Raw genomic sequence first — 23031 nt, 5'->3', positions numbered from 1 at the left:
TAGCAGACCTAACTATAACATTTGGTATCAGAGCAGTACGTGAGTTGGGGAGATGGAGACTCGAAGCAAAACACATGAAAAACAAGTTAAAACGATCAAAAAGTAGCTAGGGGATCTGAGTGTGGTTTACCAGAGTACGGATTAGGCTGTGAAGCATCAGTGTAGAAGGTAGGATACACTTAAAGGATTGATGACTGAGATGAACCAGAAGTATGAGAATATTGTTGGAATGTTGGCCAAAATGAGTGGAGAAACACTGAATTATAGTTCGAGGAATCACTCAGAGAATGGAAAATGAATTCACATAGAAGAGCACCCAACTCCCATTGCATCTGAAAGGAAAATACTATATTGTGGGGCAGGACATTATTCTTCTCAGGAGAGTGTTAAGATGGGCTATAGGATGAATACCAAAATCCCCAAAGTAGACTTCACTTACTTCTGTGGAGAATGCCCTAGAGAATGGTTTAGAAAGGCCAGAAAGTATTTTCAAATGCATCAAGTGCCTGATGAGTTAAGAGTAGGTATGGCTAAAATGTACTTGAAGGGAAAATCAGATATATGGTTCCATGGTTTTATAACTAGCCACCCAAATACAGATTGGGGGTTGTTATCTATTAAATTATGTAGAAGATTTGCTGAGAATACAGCTGAGGAGGTTATTGAGATATTCAGCAAGTTAAGACAAAAATGATCCATCATTGATTACCAAGAGCAATTTGAGGAGTTAAAATCCTAGGTGATGTTGGCTTTATCCCCACCTACCTAAGTCTTACTATATATCAATTTCCACCAGTGGATTGAAGGAGGAGATAAAATCAATGGTGAAAATTATCAAGCCTACTACTTTAGCTAAAGCTTTTGAAATGGCTATTTTACAAGAGAACACCATCAATGCTCTAAACAGAGAAACCAAACCGTATAAGCCCTACTCACAAGAGAACACCATCAATCCAATTTCAAACCAAAGAAACTAGCCATAAATCCACCCCTCATTTAGAACCAAGCCCCAAAAATTCCACCAAACCCCTAAATTTTAAAGCCATCGCATCATCAGATTTCCAAACAAAAAGAGAATTGGGATTGTGTTACAAGTGTGATGAACAGTACACTAGGGATCATATGTGTAAAAATCAAATGTAGAACTTCATTTTGGTGGATGACAAGGAAAGGAATGATGTTGATGAATCGCTTAAGGATGAAGGAGGGCAGGAGGTAGAAGAAGATTCGGAGGAGATAATGGAAATTTCCATCCATGTCTTAGTGGATAGCAATAGAACTAGAACTATAAAGCCCCCAGGAAGGATAAAGGGAAGAAGAATCTCCATCTTGATTAATGGCTGGAGTACCCACAGCTTCATAGATGAGCTGCTGGCAAGCAATATCAATTGTAGAATTCAACAAGTAAAACCTGTATTCGTGACAGTGGCAGGTGGAGAAAAGTTGATCAGTGGGGCTGTATACAAACTGTTGGTCTAGAGAATGCATAATTTAGAATTCCAATATCAAGTAAGCGTACTTAAGCTAGGAGGGAGTGATAAGGTATTGGGGTTAGATTGGCTAAGCCAATTCAATCCTGTGCTCTCTAAAATTGAACTACATAGTGAGGTCATCAAATAAGAGTTCAAAATGATGACTGAGGTGGAGTAGAAGAGTTGGCTCACGAGTCAAAACTATGGGTAATAGCCCAAATCACCCTCAGCATGATAAGGGATCAAAAGTTGTGCCAGCTGAAGTACAAGCTGTAGTGGACTGGTTTTCCCTAGTTTTTTCAGAACCAAAAGGATTGCCTTCTGCTAGATTTAATGATCATCATATACTAATCAAAGAAGGAGCACGGCCCTTTAAACTTAGACCTTACAGATGTCCATATGTACAAAAGACATAAATAGAGAGAATGGTAAAAGAAACAAAAGAAAGTAGAATGATAGAATCAAGGAATAGTCTCTATGCCTCTCCAGTTCTTCTAGCAAAGAAAGCAGATGGGACTTGGAGATTTTGTGTGGATTACAAGAAGCTCAATAATTTGAATATTAAAGATAAGTGCCCTATGCCATTGATTGATGAACTAATAGATGAATTAAAGGGAACAAAATGGCTCACCAAGATAGACTTGATGGTAGGGTACCACCAAATCAAAGTAGCAGAAGAGGATATCCACAAAATTGCTTTCAAGACTCATGAGGGACTCTATGAGTTTAGGGTGATGCCATTTGGACTCACCATTGCTTCTGCTACGTTCCAATGTTTGATGAATGAAGTGTTCAAAGATCAACTTAGAAAATATGTTTTAGTATTTCTCGATGACATTCTGGTCTACAACACTGACCTTAAAACTCATTGTGAGCATGTAACTGAAGTCCTAGAACTACTGAAGAGACATCAACTTTATGCAAAGGGTAGTAAGTGTTCTTTTGGACAGCAGAGAATTGAATATTTGGGACATGTAATTACTACTGAAGGAGTGGCTGCTGATCCCTCTAACGTAGTTGCCATACAGGAATGGCCTAAGCCTATGAACATTAAACAATTGAGAGGGTTCTTACATAGTGCATTACAGGAGGTTTGTGAGTGGATATGGAGTTGTAGCTAGGCCTTTGACTAACATACTGAAAAAGGATAAATTCAATTGGGGTGAAACAGCTGAAATGGCATTCCAAGAATTGAATATTGCTATGAGTTCCACACCTGTATTTGCCCTTCCAGACTTCGCCATACCTTATATTATTGAGACTGATGTATGCTATGGGAGATTGGGGCTATATTGATGCAAAATAAAAGACCCATAGCCTATCTGAGTAAGGGAATTAATAGCAGAAATTTAGGTTTATCCATTTATGAGAATGAGCAACTAGCCTAGGTAACAGCCGTGGGAAAGTGGAGACACTATTTGGAAGGGTACTATTTCATCATTAAGACAGATCATCAAGCACTTAAATACCTGCTAGAACAAAGAATTACTACCCCCTTGCAACAGAAACGGTTAACTAAACTCTTGGGACTTAGCTATGAAATCCAGTACAAGAAAGGGATAGATAACGAAGTGCTTGAAGCCTTATCCAGGAGAGACACACTAATGATGTTGAGTGCTTAGCCATCACTACTATAGTACCAAGTTGGATGTGAAAGATTAGCGATAGTTATCAAGGGGATAATGAGGCTGGAAGTAAAATCACTGCGCTACTCTTAAATACTCAATCAAAACCAGATTATACCTACAGGAATGGATTACTCAAATTTAAATCCGAACTATTTGTTGGTTCTGGAAGAGAAGTGAGGAAAAAATTAATTAAGGCCATTCATTCATCACAGGGAGGGGGACATTCTAGAGTTCAAGCTAGTACACATAGAGCTAAGTGTCACTTTTACTGGCCTAGTATGATTATAGAGATTAAACAAGCAGTGTTGGAGTGTGACACTTGTCAAAGGTGTAAGGGGGAACATATAGCATATCCTGGACTCCTACAACCACTACTTGAACCTCAGCATGCGTGGAGTCATATTTTTATGGATTTTATAGAAGGACTGCCTACCTCTGGAGGAAAGAATGTGATACTAGTTATGGTGGATAGGTTCACCAAATATGGGCATTTTCTTCCTTACTCAGCTGAAACAGTAGCAAAATTGTTCTTGGACAACATCTACAAACTTCATGGAATGCTACAAAGCATTGTTACAGATAGAGATAAAATATTCACCAGTGAATTCTGGCAAGGATTGTTCAAACAAATAAGGGCCAAGTTACAATTGAGTTCGGCTTACCATCCCCAAATAGATGGGCAAACTGAAAAATTAAATCAATGTCTGGAGATGTACCTGAGATGCATGGTTTTCAAACAACCTAGACAATGGAGTAAGTGGAATAATCTAGCTGAATGGCGGTACAACACTACCCTTCACACCTCTATTAAAATGACACCATTTGAGGCACTTTATGGCATCCAACCTCCACGGTTGGCTTTGGGACCTTACCAACAAGAAGCTGGTGGCAAAGTATTATGGTCCCTACAAAGTAATTTAGAAATTGGGAAAGGTTCCATATAAATTGGAACTGCCAACGGAAGCTCAAGTCCATCTGGTATTCCCTGTCTCCCTTTTGAAGGAGATTGGGGATAGGGATACCCCAGTTCTTGCATTTCCAGATCATCATGTGCGCGAAAAACAAGCTCTAATAGAACCTTGGGGACAAGGTTGTTCTAAGGGGGAGGGATATTATGGAGAGGAACAAGGAGGACAGGAAACCAACTGGAGTTGGGGATGGACGAAGAAAAGGAATCACAGAGTCAGGAAGAAAGAAGATGAGGTAACGGCTTAACGGAATTTGAATTGAAGAAATGGTAGTTTTTGTTTTAAGTGATATGGCATTGTTTTGTTGAAGGAGAAATTGTAATAGTGAAAAACGCACTTCTTCCTTTATTTTCCTTTATGTGTTTTCTTTTCTCATTCTCTTTCCCTATAATTACACTGGATGGTAGGAAGGAGGGTTTTTGGTCAGAATCATATTCTCATAAGTTCCTCTCTTAGCTTCCTCTTAGTTCCTTCTCTTTTCTATCTTCTATCTTTTCTTCTCTAAAGCAGTTCTTGAATTGTAATGGTTTTATTTGATTGCAATTAAATTATTGGGTTATCTTCTTTTACCTGTTGGTGGTTAATTTTAAGGGTTATAAGTGAGTTTGGTTATTGTTGGCAGACCCAAATATAACAATGAACAGTAGTTCGCCTCTGACATCCACTTCAATGTTTGGGTGGGGATGTTGTAACGAATGGTCCAGCCTTATCGAATTTCCTAACATTACCTTTAGTTCTGGGCATCAGTATCTGTAAAAGGATGCTCAAGCAAAGATCAAGTGAAATCAAGAATGAAGGATTTAGATACAGTGTGCCCTAAATAAAATTCATTAAAATGCTATTATAGAGAACATATTGGTAACTGCAAAGAGGGACGTGTATCGGGGACTTATTCTCCAAAATTGAGAATGCAGTTAATGCACATACACCTCTAATCCATATGGTAACCTGTTCTCCGTTCATATTTGAAATTTGAATTTCCATCAAGTAGTCTGATGAAAGGAATTTAATTTTTTAAGAATCCCCAATAGATTGATTCCTAAACATTTTTATTTATGGCATGAAAATCTTTCCATTTCCTCTTGAGTATGTTTCGCAAAATGTTGTCACCTTAAAAGTCTTCTATTCAAGTGCCCCCTGATTCACTAACTAGGTCTAGACTATTGATTGAGAAGTTGCGAAATAGCCTTCACACGCGAATCATGCAAAATCTAAAAATTTAATGAAAATTGAATCTACCACAATATTTTTGGACAATTTTCACTGTCAAATCAACTTCACAACCAGCTTAAAATTCTCAAGATTATTATGAAAATTTCGTTCAACTGTTGCTTAAACTTTATTCAATTAATTTCTTGGATTGAAATGTGAGCGTATTATATTTAAGGCACTTTGGACAAAATCAATTTTGAACCATGTCCTAACCTGATTCAACACTCCCCTGACTATATGCTAAAGTGTTTTTCAAACCAGCCATCATCTGATATTGTCTGTTTAATAAAAATATGTGCGTGCCAAACTGAGCATCTATATATGTGTGTGTGTGTGTGCGCGTGCGTATTTTATTTGTTTTTTATGTTCATGTGATGGCTTTTTCTTTATTTTTTTTTTATTCAAAATCTTTTCAATTCACGAGAGATAGCTTTTCTCTCATGATTTTATGTTCATTATCAATGATGACTTCACACATCTATGCTGGTAGCCCTCTCATCCAATGAACTTGTCTGTTTATACAACATTATATTACAGTGCAGAGAAATAAGACACCGATCATAGGTCTACACTTGAACACATCACCTTTAGATACCTACTTAGTCAGTAAATGCTCACAACAATATTGTCACAATGTCTTAATGGTGTACTTATCTGTCAACAATTTACCATAAGTTAAAGTGGACACTACACTGATTGGAGATTCCAATTTTATCTCAATAACTACAGGCCAATCAGAATTTTGCAACTTATGTCATTTGCAAGAAAAATTCTAATATTTTTATTTATTTATTTATTTATTTTCATATAAATGCAAAACACATGCAAATAAAATGAACACATAAAAAAATAATATTGCACATCGAACTGACTTTTAATGTATGATGCATATACCAATGACTTTTGCGAAGTTTTAAATTTGACTATATCTGAAGCCTTAGTGAGAATATCAGTCAGTTATCTTTCAGTGTGTGTGTTATAGGATAATAATATTCCTTTTAAAGAAGTCTATGATGAAATGATGCGTTTGTAAATGTGCTTAGTTCTTGAATATTGAATAGGATTTTTAGATATGTTTATGGCACTTTTATTATCACATAACATGGTAATAGAATCCTAATTAATATCATAGTCACTGAGCATCCGCTTCATCAAGAGTAGTTGTGTACAACAATTGCTGAAAATGATATACTGAGATTCTGCAGTAGATACTGAAATAGAATTTTGCTTCTAGCTTAACTAGGAGATAAGATTATTATTCATGTAAAAGCATTCTCCAGATCTGCTTATCTTATCGTCCATGTCCTGCCCAATCAGTGTCTGTTATCCTACAAGATGAGAATTAGAGTCTAAATTGTACAATAAACCAAAATTTGATGTGCTTTTCACGTATCTAATGACTCGTTTGACAACTGATAGGTAAGATTCCTTTGGTTTAGCTTGATATCTAGCACATACTTCAACACTGAACGCAATATCAAGAAGGCTTACATTCAAGTGTAATAGGCTGCCAATCATGCTCCTGTACAAGCTGGGGTAGATATCCTTTCCTTCGTCATCTCCACTAAGTTTTAGAGACGTGGCCATAGGAGTCCTGACAGACTTGGTGTTTTCAAGTTCAACTTCTTGATCAAGTTCTTTGCATAGTTGGCTTGTAAGATAAAGATACTTCCATCAACCTGCTTAACCTATAAGCTCAGAAAATAGTTTAATTCACCTACCATACTCATTTTCAAATTCACTTTGCATAAGATTGACAAACTCCCTGGAATTTATTTTAGATATGGATCCAAAGACTATGTCATCCACATAGATTTGAGCCATAATCAGGTTAGTCCTTAGGTTTCTAATGATCAGTGTTTTATCAGTTTCTCCTCTCTTATAACCCTTCTCAAGTAGAAACATGGTAAGTCTTTCATATCAAGCTCAGAGAGCTCGTTTCGGACAGTATAGTGCCTGTTTAAGTTTGAACACGTGTTCTGGCAGGTGTAGATCAATGAATCCCTTTGGTTGCTTGACATGGGCTTCCTCATTTAAGATCCCATTTAGAAATGCACTCTTGACCTCCATCTAAAATAGTTTGAATCTAACTGGCATGCTATGGACAACAAAAGCCTAATAGATTCAAGTTTACCCACAGGACCAAAGGTTTCTTCAATATCTACTCCAATTTGAGTGTACCCTTGTGCTACAAGTTTTGCCTTGTTTCTAACAATATTATCATGCTCATCCGATTTTTTTTGAAAATCCATTTGGTTCTAATAATATTTACGTCCACTGGTCATGGCATTAGCTCCTAAAGATTATTTCCCTCAAATTAAGCCATTTCTTCCTGCATGGGTATCAACTATGATTCATCATTTAGAGCTTCAATTATATTTTTGGTTCAATGTGAGATGTGTAGCACATGTTTTCAAGTTCGGTGGCAAGTCTTCTTCTGGTTACCATCTCTTTTCCTCGATAAAGAGTACATTATCGTGGGGTATGATTTCTGAATCCATGTAGGCGGTTAGCTCCTTTCCTAGTATTCACTATCCTCTTTTTCTAGTGAGTTTGCCCCTGCAGTGTTCAATTCAAGTTCTATAGATTCGGTTACAAGTGGTTCTGGCTAATTGTTAACTCTAGGTTTTGCTATGCTGTTTTCGTGTATGGTCTGAGGAGTTTCAGTATATTCCTAAATGTTCAAAGAAGCTTCAGTATGTTTTTCCAATCTAATGATCTTAGGTTCCTTTGAATAAGATCAATAATCATCCGTATCATCAATTTTAACATTAATGGATTCTACAACCATTTGAGTCCTCAAAATGTATATTTTATAGATCCAACTATTTTTTGAATACCCAGTGAATACACCTTCATCATTTTTAGAGTCAAATATTCCTAAGTGTTTTCCATCATTCAACACATTGCACTTACTTCAAAATGTGTGAAAGTAATGAATGTTGGGTTTTCTATCCTTTCAATTTTCATAAGGTGTTTGTTTAGTACCTATTCTCAACATTACACGATTTAGAATGTAACAAGCTGTATTAATAACCTCAATCCACAATCTAACTAGGCCTTTTTGGCTATTTAGCATTACTCTAGCCATTTCCTGTAAGGATCTATTTTTCTTCTCAACTACTCCATTTTGTTTCGGTCTTTTAGGATAAGAAAATTCATGAAAAATACTGTACTTTTCACAGAAGGTACAAAAGTTGGCATTCTCGAACTCCTTGTCATGGTTACTCCTATTTCTTTCAATTTTAGTTCTTTCTTGATTATTCCCTTAGAAATTCAAGCCAAGTGAATCAGAGAAATCATCAAATACAACAAAGATATATCATTTTACCACCAAGATCTATATAGTTCAGATGTCCCAATCGTTTGTATCAAAGGTGTATACAATCAGTATTAGAGACATGATACGTAAAATCAGATTCAAGCAAGTAGCATTTATCACTAGACTTTCTACCACATAGGACACAACCACCATCACCTTTCATAACCTTACATGTATTTTTTGTAAACATAACCATGAGTTCATTATCACATAATTGACTTACGCTAATTCAACATAGGTGATCCAATTATTTCATTAGTTCCAACTCCTTCAATCCTACTATGCACACCATCCCTAAAAGTAACCATTCTTCCTGCATACCTTTTGTAGTCAGTCAACATATCACGATTTTCCAGCCATGTGTTTGGATCATTTACTATCAAAGTACCAGGAGTTACGTATAATAAGGTGTTTTGCCTTACCAATGCTAGACTTTACCAATTTATATGACAATGTGATCCGAATAAGATTTTTTTAAGAAGTCAAGACTTGTTGTGGAGCATTTGCACACAGAACTGTCCTGCTGAAGATGGTCTTGTTCAAAATTTTGACAGCAGATTTTGATGATTCTTTTTTGCAATTTTTCTGATTTCACTACTGCTCTAACGGATTTCAGTAGAGCAGTAACCTTTTCTTTTCCTTTTTCTTCATACACATGACCTACTCCGTCATTATAAGTTGTTCCATAACTAAGTGTCTCGCTAAGACGTGGAGAACCGATGGTAGCCTGACTCTTTCTTTGGTATATTCCAATTTAGTTTTGTAGGTCTAGGGATTATCTTTCATTCTCTCTTACAGTTTTGAGTAATATATCTTTTTCGATAGTAATTAAGGATCTCTCTTCTTCAATGTATTCTATTATGGCCAGTAGGGTAACGTTTCTTCTTGTTCAGCTTCCAAATTGTCTTTCAAAATTTTGAGTTCTATGCAAGCTTTACTAGTTTCCACTGAATCTATATTCAGTTGGATTGGTCCTGCATGTGAATATGGGATAGGTTGTTCATATTAGCTACAGGTGGAAGGTTTATAGTTAGAGATGTTACCTGATTGTTGTCGATCTTGTCTTCCTCATCCGAATTTCATTTTTTGTCTTCATCTTTACTCTAGGTTATGTTCATGGGTTTCTTATCTCTTGAACTCTTTAGAGTATTTGCACACTCAGCCGCAATGTGACTGAAACCTTTACATTCATGGCATTGATCTCATTTTTCGTTCTTTTCAATAGATAAAGTAGGATTTTGTCTAAAGTTACCAGAAAAATTCTTCTTTTGTGGTGGTTGAGTTTTCAAATTCCTTCTTTTCATGTTACCTTTTAGAAATTTCTTAAATTGCTTAGTGAGCATTGCCATCTGGTCATCATCCTCACTATCCTCATTTTCTTCTGTCTATACTTCATTTGATTTATAGGCAGTTCAATCCTTGTTCGTTCCGTCTCTTGTGAAGGTATAGTTCATATGTCATCAAGGAATAGGGATGGCAATTTGAACCGTCAAAATCGAAAACCGCGGTTAATCGAACCGAATGGGGCGAGAAAAATCGAACCGATGGTACAATGGGGGCGGATATGGTTTTTATTTGAATGAACCGGTTCGTGGCGGTGCGGGTATGGTATTTACGCCGTCGAACTGAAACCGAACCGATTACCCGCTAAAAAAAAAAATCAACAAAACAAAACAAAAAAACAAAAACAATTGAATTGATTATTGGGATTTACACTACTTCTCTATCTAGTCCAAAACAAAATTTCCTCTCCCCCATTACATTTACATGACTCAGCCGGCCAACCCACTTACCATTACCACATAATTATAGCATTAGTATGATAGTATATAAATGTAAACCCTACTTTCCAAAAATCACAAACTCACGCATGACTCTTTTTATTGTTAATTTTTTTCTATTGTGTATAAAAAATTCTACTTTTTCTCATACTCTAGAACTTGTGCAACGTTTAACGAGAAGGAAGCTGACGAAGATGTACTTTTTTTATTTAAATTTTAGTTAAGACCGTTCGGGAATAAGTAGTATCGTTGTATTCTCTACTTACATTTCTTATTTACTATATAGGAATCAACTTTGAGTGTTGATCTATGTTAGTAAGATTTGTGGGGAAGAATGAATCAAGTAATTTCGATGCACAACAATTAAAAATGAAGGAAAAGTTTAGTATTGTAATATTTATAATATTGTTTGTTAAATTTGTATTTTACAATTGAAAATTGGAATAATATTTGCATTTTCGTTTGGAATATTGTTTGATAATATTTACATTTTCGTTTGGAATATTGTGTTTTTGTTTTCATTGACTTTTTTCATAAATTGTTTTATATCAATTTAACAGATGAACCTATAAAAAATAATTTATTTTCGTGGTTATTAACCAAACCGAACCTTGCCGAACAGAGATACGAACCGAACCGAACTGAACCGATTTATGTAGTTATGGTGCGGTTATGGTATGGTCAAAAAATTGGTGGTGCGGTTATGGTTTTGGTCGAACCGACCCATAACCGAACCGTTGCCAACCCTATCAAGGAACCTACTAATTCTTCGACTTTAATACTTTCTATGTCCTTGCTTTCCTCGGTAGCAATTATCTTGGAATGAAATTTGTCGAGTAATGATCAGAGAATCTTTTTGACTATCTTTTTTTGAATATTTCTTTCCTAAAGTGTAGGCAAAATTAGTGATGTCACCTAGCTTGGCATAAAACTCTTTGAATGACTCATCATCTTTCATCATCAGTTGCTCAAACTCGAGAAACATTTGTAGTCTTGATTACTTCACAATAGAGGTTCCTTCATCAGCTACTTACAGTATGTCCCATGTGTACTTTGCTACCTTGCAGTTGGAAAATATATGGAATCAATTAATTTCTTCCTAATGAAGTGGTTCTTCGCCTCAATATGTTTAGATCTTTCATGATATTTAGAATTCTTACGCAGCATTAATGAACTTTGACTATTAGTGAAAATCATAGCATTTTCATTCAAGAAGTTTAATTCACAAAGCAGACCTTTCTATAACATGGATTCTTTTACTATTTCAGTTAATGCCACATATTATGCTTTAGTGCTCGAGGGTGTGACTATAGATTGCAACTTTGATTTTCAAATGAGAGTCAGAATCGACAAAACCTTTTAGTTCTACATTATTATTTCTTTTTCCAAACACTAATCCCTTTTTAACAATTGTAGCTAGGCCATTTAAATGCAGTCCAATGAAGTTTCCCTGGGTTAGACATAATTCTACACAAGAAACTATCTGCATATGCAAGATTAAGTCTCATGGTAATCATAGAATACATCACAAAAGAAATTGCATTAGCATCGGGATCATAACTTATTTCATGCTTTCTTCATTTTTTAGGGCACTGGGCAGAAAATAAATTTATGTGTGTAGCTAATGGTACAACAGACTTAACAAATTTCGTACCAAATTTGGTTATCACTTTATTCAAATAAGACTCTTAAATAATAGTCATTCTATTATTAGCCCTATTTCTTTTAATAACCATGTCAAGAATATTTCTTGCCTCTCCTAAGTCTTTTATGTTAAATTTTGATTTTAAAAGATTTTTCATCTTTATCATTTCAACTTTATTAGAACTAGCAAGCAACATGTCATCCATATATAACAATAAATAAACTTCACAACTTAATTTAGAGTTATTAATAAACATATATCCAATTCACTCATAAACCAATTTTAAGAACAATACACCAAATCTTTTATGTTATTATCTAGGACTCTACTTTAAACTATACAAGAATTTTCTTTGCAAACACACAAGTTCAGACTTCTCCTTCACCTCAAACCCTAGAGGTTGAGACACATAAATTACTGCCTCCAACTTTCCATGAAGAAAAGTTGTCTTAACGTCTAGTTGATCTAGCTTCCATTCATATTGGACAACTAAGGCTTAGACTAACTCAATAATTTTATACTTAATGATAGCTGAGAACATGTATTATAGTCTATCTCTCCTCTCTTTGGATAAACTCTTTAGCAACACACCTAGCTTTGTATCTTAAAGAGTCATCAGGTCTGACTCCTTTTAACTTGTAGATCGATTTACAATAGACTACCTTTTGATTCTTTGGTTTTCCAACCAACTTTTAAGTCTCATTTTTGTTCAAAGTCTGGATCTCTTCTCTCATAGCCCCTTTTTTTTTTCAAATTTTTAGAAGTTTTGCAATTAACGGCTTCCTCAAATGAAGTAGGTTCAACTGACTCCAAGCTTTTACCTGAAACAAAGACAAAGTCCATCAAATTTGAAGAGATGGGTTTCAAATTGGGCCTCATTTGTGTTCTCTTCCTATGTCTCACTAATTAGCAACTCTATGAGAACCAATACTGAGCAATTGCTGAATGGCCTTCACTTCATAAGCAATGCAAAGAATTAACAAGAAAGATTTCTATGCTCTCTCTTTTACAATTTTTTTAATTTTCTACTAAGGATTTTCAGCTTCTATCAGGGGTGGAGCTACATAGAGGCTAGTGTAGGCATCGGCATGGACTGGACATCGGGCTTTAAACAGGAAACTCTAGTGTGTCTGCATCCGCTTCTCGCTAACAGCCCTATTCACTTAGCTAATTGACTCGGGTATTCCCTCTTGTTAGGTCTTCCTCAAGGATTGTCCACCTTCTTAAGTGCCTCTACCATACCCTTACAAAGTGGACCAGGAAGAGAAAGAACATGGAAGAAACAAACTCCAGTGTGCATGCTGACTCTATTAGAATCTTTGGATTTTTGAAATTGTGGCAGGTATTCCAAGAAGTGAGAACTACAAGAAAAATTTCCAAACGAAGGAGATGAATGATTTGGGTTGGGCTTTTCAGGGACTATGCATTGACCATGTGAAGCTCTTTTCGTTCTTAAACTAATTTCGGCCAAAAAAAATCACTATAGCTAATACCTAAAATTGTGTCCGTACTGGACAAAATCCCTGGCTTCGCCCTTGGCTTCTATGAGATAGATCAATGTGATTATTACTGGAAAACTCAAGATCATGAATGTTTATATTATGCTGTCATAAGATATTATTGCACTCTTCCTTTCTCTACTTCGTTTAGGATACAAGAATCTATGCTATTTTATACAATTGATCAGCGTAATCCCTATGGCAATTGGGTTGGACGCACAGTGATTCTACCATCTCAAATCATCTTTTATTCAATTTGATCAAATGCATGTATGAAAAATTTATAGAAATTGTGGATCTAATAAAATGTGTGAATTGATAACGACTTTGAGAACAATTATGGTTTAGAAATGGGGATAAAACGGGTACTGCATATTTGTTTAATATGCATGTTGAACGTGGTTTGGATTAAAATCTGAATTTAAGTCAAAGTCAAATAATCAATATTAATCACATCTTTCATGAATTTCATAACTTCTCAACAACACAATTCAAAACCTTCTATCACAATTTACTAAAAAAAATAATCTAATTTTAATTCCCACCAAACACTTTTTTAATTATGCTACACACTTTTATCTCAACCATAGTAAGGTTGGCCGTAGGTAGGCAGTCCCTTTGGCAAAGGGGTGAGAACCCAGGTGAAATCTTTTAGGTGTTATGCAATACTTTGGAAATCTTGCACATATATTAAGACCTAATAATATAGCGGTACAAATGGACTCGAGTTGCTTGTTGGCTTAATGCTTTTTAGAGCTCGACCTATGAACATCTCAAGCTCGCATTTATATGAGCACGGTCGAATCCAACTGTCAGCCCTAAGGGAGGGCTCATGAGTTTTGTGTGTTCTTACATTTTTTATGTTGGATTTCTATAATTTTGTTTTTAGTTTTGTAAAATAAGTCTGGTGGGAATTAAAATCTAGATTTTTAATCTAAATTAAAGTCAACGATTAATTTTAACTATATATTTGACGGGTTTCATAGTTTTTCAACCACACATTTCACAACTTTTATCAAAATTAATTAACAGTCTGATTTTTATTCCCTCAAACAATGGCTAAGATTTGTATGTCTACTTTAATTTTCTTATAAAAAATTGTAAATTCTGATTTTATTTTTTGAAAAAAAAAAAAATATCACTCTAATGCTTGTGGCCTTGTCTCGGCCCTACACTACTAACTAGGCCCATGGGTTGAGTATGGCTTGACCTCTTGGTCGACAAATTAGCCCAGACTCGGCTTGGTGACCACTTTGTAGAGCCTAGCTGGTCCAACTAGTCGAATCCAGCTTCGATGGTCCGTTAGATTGGTCTCTTGCCATCCCTACTCTAATATTTTTTCGTATATAAAGGATATAAAGACAAATAGTCTAGAAATACATTATAATCATCTTCTTCATTTTAGTGAATCAACAACCAATTGGTCCAAGATTAATGATCATCTAAGTTCACAATGCCCTTGTTTGAGCCCCATTTTGAGGGGGAAAATGAATTTTTAAACAGTGTATTAATGAAAAATGTGTAGTTAAAAAATAAAGAAAAGTTTTGAATTTGAGTATAATATTATTTTACTAAAAAATGTGTGATTAAAATGATGCTAAAACACTGCAGAAGAATTTATTTTTTCTAAAGAATGGGGATCAAACAAGGGCAATATAAGCACAGATGATTATATAAAACGAAGTGCACCTATTATCAACAAATTTAAATAGGCATTGTTTTTATTTCTTTTTTCCTATAATAGATATATTGAGCAAGTCAGTAATCGTTCACCTAAATAAAATAACAAATCATAATACAAATGAATCGGAGTGTTGCAATTTCTACCTATTTACTTCCGCAACAAAACAGTCTCTCAAGATGTGCAGCAGAAAGCAAGTGTTACCCAACAATTCTATCCAGAGGACCTGAATCCTGGACGGGGGACCTGTTAGTCGAATACGTATGATTGTAGAACTCAACAGAAATCGAGCTTTTTGTCTCTACTCCTGGCTCGTGAGCCCCCGATCGGCTTGGTGACCACTTTGTAGAGCCTAGCTGGTCCAACTAGTCGAATCCAGCTTCGATGGTCCGTTAGATTGGTCTCTTGCCGTCCCTACTCTAATATTTTTTGGTATATAAAGGATATCAAGACAAATAGTCTAGAAATGCATTATAATCATCTTCTTCATTTTAGTGAATCAACAACCAATTGGTCAAAAATGAATTTTTTGAATAGTGTATTGATGGAAAATATGTGGTTAAAAAATAAAGAAAAGTTTTAAATTTGCATGTAATATTATTTTACTGAAAAATGTATGATTAAAATGATGTCAAAACATTGTAGAAGAATTTATTTTTTCTAAAGAATGGGGATCAAACAAGGGCAATATAAGCACAGATGATTATATAAAACGAAGTGCACCTATTATCAACAAATTTAAATAGGCATTATGTTTATTTCTTTTTTCCTATAATAGATATATTGAGCAAGTCAGTAATCTTTCACCTAAATAAAATAACAAATCATAGTACAAATGAATCCGAGTGTTGCAATTTCTACCTATTTACTTCCGCAACAAAACAGTCTCTCCAGATGTGAAGCAGAAAGCAAGCGTTACCCAACCATTCTATCCAGAGGACCTGAATCCTGGACGGGGGACCTGTTAGTCGAATACGTATGATTGTAGAACTCAACAGAAATTAAGCTTTTTGTCTCTACTCCTGGCTCGTGAGCCCCCAGTGATGTCTCTGTTGAACTTTTCATGGAACCAAGTCCTGCAAAAACTAGGAATCAACACCTTAAGCTACAGGAATTTAAATGCTTTAATCCTCTGAAAGAGTAAGTTGTCAAAGCTATTTCCAAATGTATTTACAAATGTCAGCACCATCTATATCTATCCAGAAGATTTTTATACGAGTTCGGGTATTCTAATGAAATATTAGAGTTCGGGTATTCTAATGAAATATTAAAGACACGAGAAGAAATATTTACATTTGCTTATAAATATAAAAGCCAATTCACATACTTTTGGGAAAAAATTGCAAATTAAGATTCAGAATACATGAAGATCTGGCCGAATGAATCTATGAAAAATTCCAAGTGGAGTCTATTCCTTCGGTCAATTAACGAGATCATTCATCATGCCAACATATACTCTCCAGTAAGTTAATTGATCATGCCAACATATACTCTCCAGCAAGTGTTGACAACAAATAAGGCGTCTGAGCGATAATTCTGAAGAGTAAAAATGTTTGCGAACTCAAAATAAGCCAATGAGCATTAATAGAGCAAAGTCTCATGAGCGACATTGAATATAGAAGGTGAGCTAACGCACATTAGCAAAAGCACAAGGATTAAATTGGTGGATAAAATGTGTACTGATTATAGAATCAGTTAGAAGACAGCTAATTAATGACCATCATGCATCATTAGCAAAAAGGACTTAATTATCCTCAATGCCTCACTAGAAATCTATAAACATACTTAGCTAGGAACCGTGGAAGGCATGCAAAATTGAGTAGCTTTCTCCTAAATAGCTATTTCTCCTCTTGCTCCTATATGAGCATTGAATCGGAGAGTATAGGAAGGAAAAGCCATGGATAGGTGAGAGAAATTTGTTCAATAGTAGTTCACAGTCAACAGTAAGTAACCATGTTTAATAGGTTATGAAATAAATGTCAAGAAATTCAAACAAGTTCTACAGTGTTTATGATCCTCAGAATTACAGTCATAACAGTATTTCTGAGGCAAATCATAGGAAAAGAATCATGAGATGTTATATATTTATAAAAGACAGACTGAGAACTTCCTTAACAAGAGGAGGGGCATCGATTATATGTTAGACGCTAGCACCCCGGTGTCAAACTTACATGGTGAAAATGCTTTTTGTTGCAACATAAAATATCTAAAGATGACATTTTTTACATCGTGGAAACAAAATAAGCTACAAAAATACTTTTTGTCCCCTGAGGTTCAATGATATCAAATTATTTGCATACCTACCTCTCCAAACACGTTCAACTGAGATTGCATCGTTCATGTTAATGGAAGCTTCTTTAGTTTGTGCAAGACATTCCTCGATCCCCTAATTTATCCATACCTTACATGGAGTTGGAGTACATTCTTATTAAATTTTTTATTCATTACAACATACCACACGCCCATCTTAAAATCTCCACTTCTACTACATTAATCTTATCAACATTTTGCGTTTAATGACCCATATAAAATATTCATTTTCACCAACCTATTCAGGTGTGATGTGTTGCATCTTCTTCGTTTTCTCCTTTATAACGAACTTAAATAACACGACCTCTTCAATTGAGCATTAACGTGAACAAGTACTTTAACTGGCATTCTCCTTGCATCCAAATCAACTAATGCAACAACTTTTGATTGAACCATGCTCCCTACCATGTAAAATCAAGTTAAGGGGGCTGTATGACAAAGCTTTAGATGAAAGTTTATCATTGATAAAATTTGATAAAATAAGTGATTGAAAAGTTGATAAAAATGTAGGCCAATTAAATGTGTTGTTAAAATTGAAATTAGACCAGTTGAAAAGTAGATAAAAGATTAGAAAAGTTTTATCAAACAAAGGCAAAAATCAAAAGCATATATAATCTAGCTATTACTTAAATGATATCATAATTACAAATTAAATCATGACTTCCTTGAAATCCTCAGTGGATAACAAATAAGTAAGCAAACGAATTTGAAGAACTCTTGACAAAAACCAGTCTGAAATTACTTGATCCACATATCTGATAAACTACCTTGGTGGAGGACATGGATACAAAATAAATGGCACAAAAAATAGTAAGGAGAAAGAGCATGATGATAATACCTTGAAAGATTATCACTAGGAAAAAAAGGATTGTAATGATCATTGCAGACATGGTGCCAGTGGAAGATGGTGATGATTCTTTGGCTGCTTTCCTCTTCTTTAACGCTTTCATTCGTTCAATCCTCTCACGCCTTTTAGTGGCATGCAGAGAAATATCTCTAACCAACTTCATGTCAGCAGCATCCAAGGATGGACCTTTAGGAGGTAGTGGAGGCTTATTAGCCGCCTTCTTGGACTTTCCATTTTTCCATCTCTTTTTCTCATGTTTCTTCTCTATAAGAGGCAAAAGCTCGTGACTCTCTTGATCACCCGGGCCCTTGTGTATCAACAATTCGACAGGTTCATGAGAATCCTTATCCAACCCTCCAAGATTGCTGCTAGGCTCATCCTTAGTTGACCCATTTATGCCCAAAACTCCACTAGTAAGCTTGTTCAACAATTTCTTCCCTCGTTTCTTTCCCGAATGGGGACAAGTTCTTGTATCAGCTCCTCCACTTGCAACCCCACTCTCGATATCAACAAACACTTCTTTTTCTTTTGAGTTATTATATTCCATATCCCATGAAAAATCTTGCTCAATTTTGCAAATTTTCCCCAATTTCAGGTACTGGCACTATTAATCATACCTGAATAAAACCCTTGGCCTGCATTGTCATCTAATAAGATATTAAACATTTCAATTGTTTCGATTTTGATTTCACTCCAAGAATTCCAATTCACCAGAAATGACAACATATTCAACAACCAGCCTAAAATTTCTAATAAATGATACAATAATCCAGTAACTGAATTAGCAAAAACCCAAAAAACTAGAATTAATTAACGTCGAAGAAAAATGTATCCCCAAGTCAATTATTCAAACAAACAAACTTGACGATTTTAAATAATGCAGCTCAATATATGAAAACCACACAAAGGAAAACATGTGAAGAGATAAGAATAAAACAAACCCCCAAAAATAACAATTCAAAACAGATAACAAAAAAGGTGCAAGGCAGAAAAATGAAGGAGCGATTGGGCGTACCATTGCGAAATTTTTTTGAAGAATCCCTAAATTCGATAACAGAGAGATCATCGCCGAGAAGAGATGGAAAAAGGGCTTTCTTTATTTATTTTTCTGGTAATTTACAGAAGGAAAAATTTATCCAGCCAACCTAATTATCCGCGTTGTTTTTGGAGTAATTTTAAAATTAACATGATAAAATCATCTAAATTTCATGTTGACTTATCAACAAAGGGATATTATGAAAATGGCATATCCAATGTTAAAAGACAAAAATATCCTTAAATACATTATATAATTACAAAAGTTGATTTTTTTAAAAGACATGAATATCCCTTCACTTAACAAATAAAAAATCAAACACTTCCTATATTTCTTATCTGTATACTCCAACACAAATAAATAAAACACTCTCATCCTTCATCTGCTTCAACTGCAGAAACTTAAAAATATATCGAAATTGGAAGTCGAAAATTTTGTGGACATCAATCTCGTCGGTTCAGTAAGTTTATATACGCAAATTTAATCTTGTTTTCGTTAAATTATTGTATGTTTAAATTGATAAATTGTATTTCGACATTTAATGATTAGTAGAAAAAAATGTAATAGATCTGTAATTTTTGAAGTATTTGACCGGAAAAAATTCATCTGCATATTATGTCGGCGCCCATGAATTGACTGTTTGACCGGCTGTTTAACAGCTAATCAAACAGTCGGACAAACAACCGGCTGTTATGGCCAACTGTTTGACCGGCTATTTTCTTTTTTCCCCCTTTTTTAGGTTATTTTTATTGCTATTGATATTTTTTTTGTAATTAAAAATTCTGTTTCGACATGCAGATATGGTTGTAGTCCCAGTTTGTTACTTTGGTGATTTCGAATTGGACGAAAAAGATCAATGGGTATGAAAATGGATAAGTGATAAACGTGGTGGTATCGTAATTTCCATATCATCAGGTACATCATATGCAGAACTCTATAATAATTTACAGAATAAGTTGAATGTTAATCTTTCTCAATACAACATGGAATTGAAATTTAAATTTAGCGAGCATGCATCAATACCAATTCCACCTATAATGATTTCTTCTATTAATGAAGTAAATTATCTGATTGAATTGAACAATAAGCACACGACTCCTCTTTGCGTGACTTTAGTAAGGAATGATGTCGTCGAAAATGAACAAGTAGACTCGAGAGGTGGGGATCACAATGCTAACGATTTTTGGGATACGGTGGAGATAGCTCGTGAAGATGATGTGATTATTCCAGAGATAGTTGCACACAGAATCCCCTCTGCTGCTCGTGACAACGAGAATGAAAATGCAAACACTTTTATAAACGAGGACTTGATTGGTTTATCCCGGCAGAGACATGAGTGGGGTGGCACCTCGGGGGCTAGATCGAGTGGACCGTCCTCTAACTCCTTACGTGTGGTTCCTGATAATGAGGATTTGTATGTCGAGCAACTGTTTGACACGAAGAAAGAGTTGCAAGAAATCATGCATCTAATTGCACTGAAATACAACTTTGTGCTTAGAGTGAAAAAATCGAATAGGTCCTTGTTGACGCTATCATGCGTAAATGATAGTTGCAGTTGACGTTTGCGAGCAACGAAGATGGACACGAATGAGTGCTTCGTAATTCACAAATATACATGAGAACATACTTGTGAAGTGGGAGTTTGTCACAATGATCACAGGCAAGCCCGAGCTTGGTTTATTGGTCGACTAATAATGCACAAGTATTAGGATCCACGGACAATCTACAAACCATTGGATATCATTAACAATGTTCGTCGAGAGTACGGAGTAGTCATGAGCTACCAGAAGGCCTGGAAGGCCAAAGAATGGGCATTGGATGATTTAATAGGCTTGGCAGAGGAAAGTTATGCTAAATTGGCTAGGTATTGTCATAACATGGAGAAAATTAATCCTGGCTCGGCATTTTTTATTGAGACGGAGGCCGATAACTGCTTCAAATTCTTCTTTATGGCTCTTGGACAATGCATTCGGGAATTTCGAAATGCTATGCGACCCTTAATTCTAGTCGACGGTACAACTCTGAAATCCAAATACCAAGGCCAGTTGATTATTGCTACATGTCAAGATGCCAACATTCAAATTTACCCTTTTGCATTCGGCATAGTTGATAACGAGAATGATCTGTCGATGCATTGGTTCTTCATAAAGCAAAGAGAAGTAATCGGAGAAGTCGAGGACCTTGCATTTGTCACCGATCGGGGACAGTCTATAATAAATGGTATTGCTGAAGTTTTTTCCAATGCACATCATGGGTATTGCGTGTACCATATACAAGGCAAATTGAAGACCAAGTATCGAGGCAAAGACATCATTTCATTGTTTAGGAGAGCGGCCGAAACTTATAGTATTGAAGAGTGTAATAGGTACATGGTTGAAATAGGAAGCAAATCATTCCCAGCATGGGACTATCTAACGAAAATGGAGATTGAACATTGGACACGCTCATATTTTTCAGGACGTCGATACAACATGATAACGTTAAACAACGCGGAGTCTCTCAATGCATTATTTAAGAGGGATCGAAAGTTACACATTCTCGCACTGATTGAGAATATCCATACGAAGTTGCAGCAGTGGTTTCATGATCGACGTGCGGAATCACATAATTGCACAACTGTGCTAGCCCCAGCACAAGAGGTAAAGCTCTTTAAGGCTGTAGAGGCTGCGAGAAAGTTAAATGTAGAACCACTAGACGAGTCGCGCTTCTCTGTGAAATGTGCACGTCATACGGCATATATGGTAGATTTAAGTGATGGAACATGCACTTGTAAACAATTTCAGTTAGAGAGTTTTCCATGTGAGCATGCAGTTGCAGTGGCTATGTATCGAGAATTTGCAGTGAGAACATTGTGCTCTCCTTATTACACTGCTGAAAATTGGAGAGCTGCGTATGTTGAAACCATATTTTCGCTTCCAAACGAAGCCAAGTGGGAAGTTTCCGATCATATTCGCCCGTTCAATACATTGTCGCCACATCTCATTGAACCACGTGGTCCTGGACGTCCAAGTACTTCTATAATACCATCTACTGGAGAGTTTTCCCGACCGCATAGGTGTAGCAGGTGTAAATCAGTAGGACATACTCGCCAATTTTGTACAAGTCGATTTTCCTAAATGACAGTTAGAGCATTATGTATTTCCATTGAAATGAATAGTATTTACATTGAATTGAATAGTATTTATATTGAAATAAACAGTATTTACATGAATAATCACAAAAAATAATTACAAATATTAAGTACAAAAAATATTTACAAATAATTTATGGACCACAATTAAATTCGTATAAATCACACGCTAATTTATTTCGTCAATTCTGTATCCATAACTGGTTGATTCCATCAACCTTATGTGCTATACTCAAAAATTCTTTGTATTTGATTGCGAAAATCCCACAATCGCCCTACAAATGAACAATTATGTGTTAGTTCGGTTCTAATTACGTACGAATTGATTACTAAATTAAAAAAAAAAAAGATTACAAAGACTTACGATATAGATTGTCTCGTCGTCGTCGTGTCCTACACGATGGCTAGTTTTTCATCCACAGTCAAGCCCGCATGTCTAGCCATCATAGGAACGATCACAGTCATCGGCTCTAAGATTTGCTCGAGCTGTCCCTGTGTCA

At 35.5% G+C, this 23031-nt stretch overlaps 2 protein-coding genes across 5 annotated transcripts; one reads left to right on the top strand and one right to left on the bottom strand.

Moving 5' to 3' along the window:
- Positions 1-15991: 15991 nt before the first annotated feature.
- LOC111369618 lies at positions 15992-19536 on the bottom strand. Of its 4 annotated transcripts, none has more exons than XR_002698203.1 (4): positions 19381-19536; positions 18357-19000; positions 17513-17919; positions 15992-16284 (listed from the first exon to the last, which is right to left on the bottom strand). XR_002698203.1 is itself a non-coding variant. In XM_022991202.1 (4 exons), the coding sequence occupies exons 2-3, from the start codon at positions 18910-18912 to the stop codon at positions 17798-17800; spliced, it is 678 nt and encodes a 225-aa protein (XP_022846970.1). In that variant the 5' UTR covers positions 18913-19000; positions 19381-19536; the 3' UTR covers positions 15992-16284; positions 17757-17797. The 4 variants fall into 4 exon arrangements, 3 of the variants coding, with proteins under 3 accessions (XP_022846970.1, XP_022846969.1, XP_022846968.1); XM_022991202.1 differs by having other exon boundaries at positions 17757-17919; XM_022991201.1 differs by lacking the exon at positions 17513-17919 and having other exon boundaries at positions 18357-19012.
- A 1994-nt stretch (positions 19537-21530) lies between these two features.
- LOC111369061 lies at positions 21531-22517 on the top strand. Its single transcript, XM_022990547.1, has one exon. It carries the CDS (start codon positions 21531-21533, stop codon positions 22515-22517), a length of 987 nt encoding a protein of 328 aa, XP_022846315.1.
- Positions 22518-23031: the final 514 nt, after the last annotated feature.

The sequence above is a fragment of the Olea europaea genome, chromosome 20 (genome assembly GCF_002742605.1).
Source record: "Olea europaea var. sylvestris chromosome 20, O_europaea_v1, whole genome shotgun sequence".
In the NCBI taxonomy this organism is placed as follows: Eukaryota; Viridiplantae; Streptophyta; class Magnoliopsida; order Lamiales; family Oleaceae; genus Olea; species Olea europaea.
This window is presented reverse-complemented; position numbering and strand designations above follow the sequence as displayed.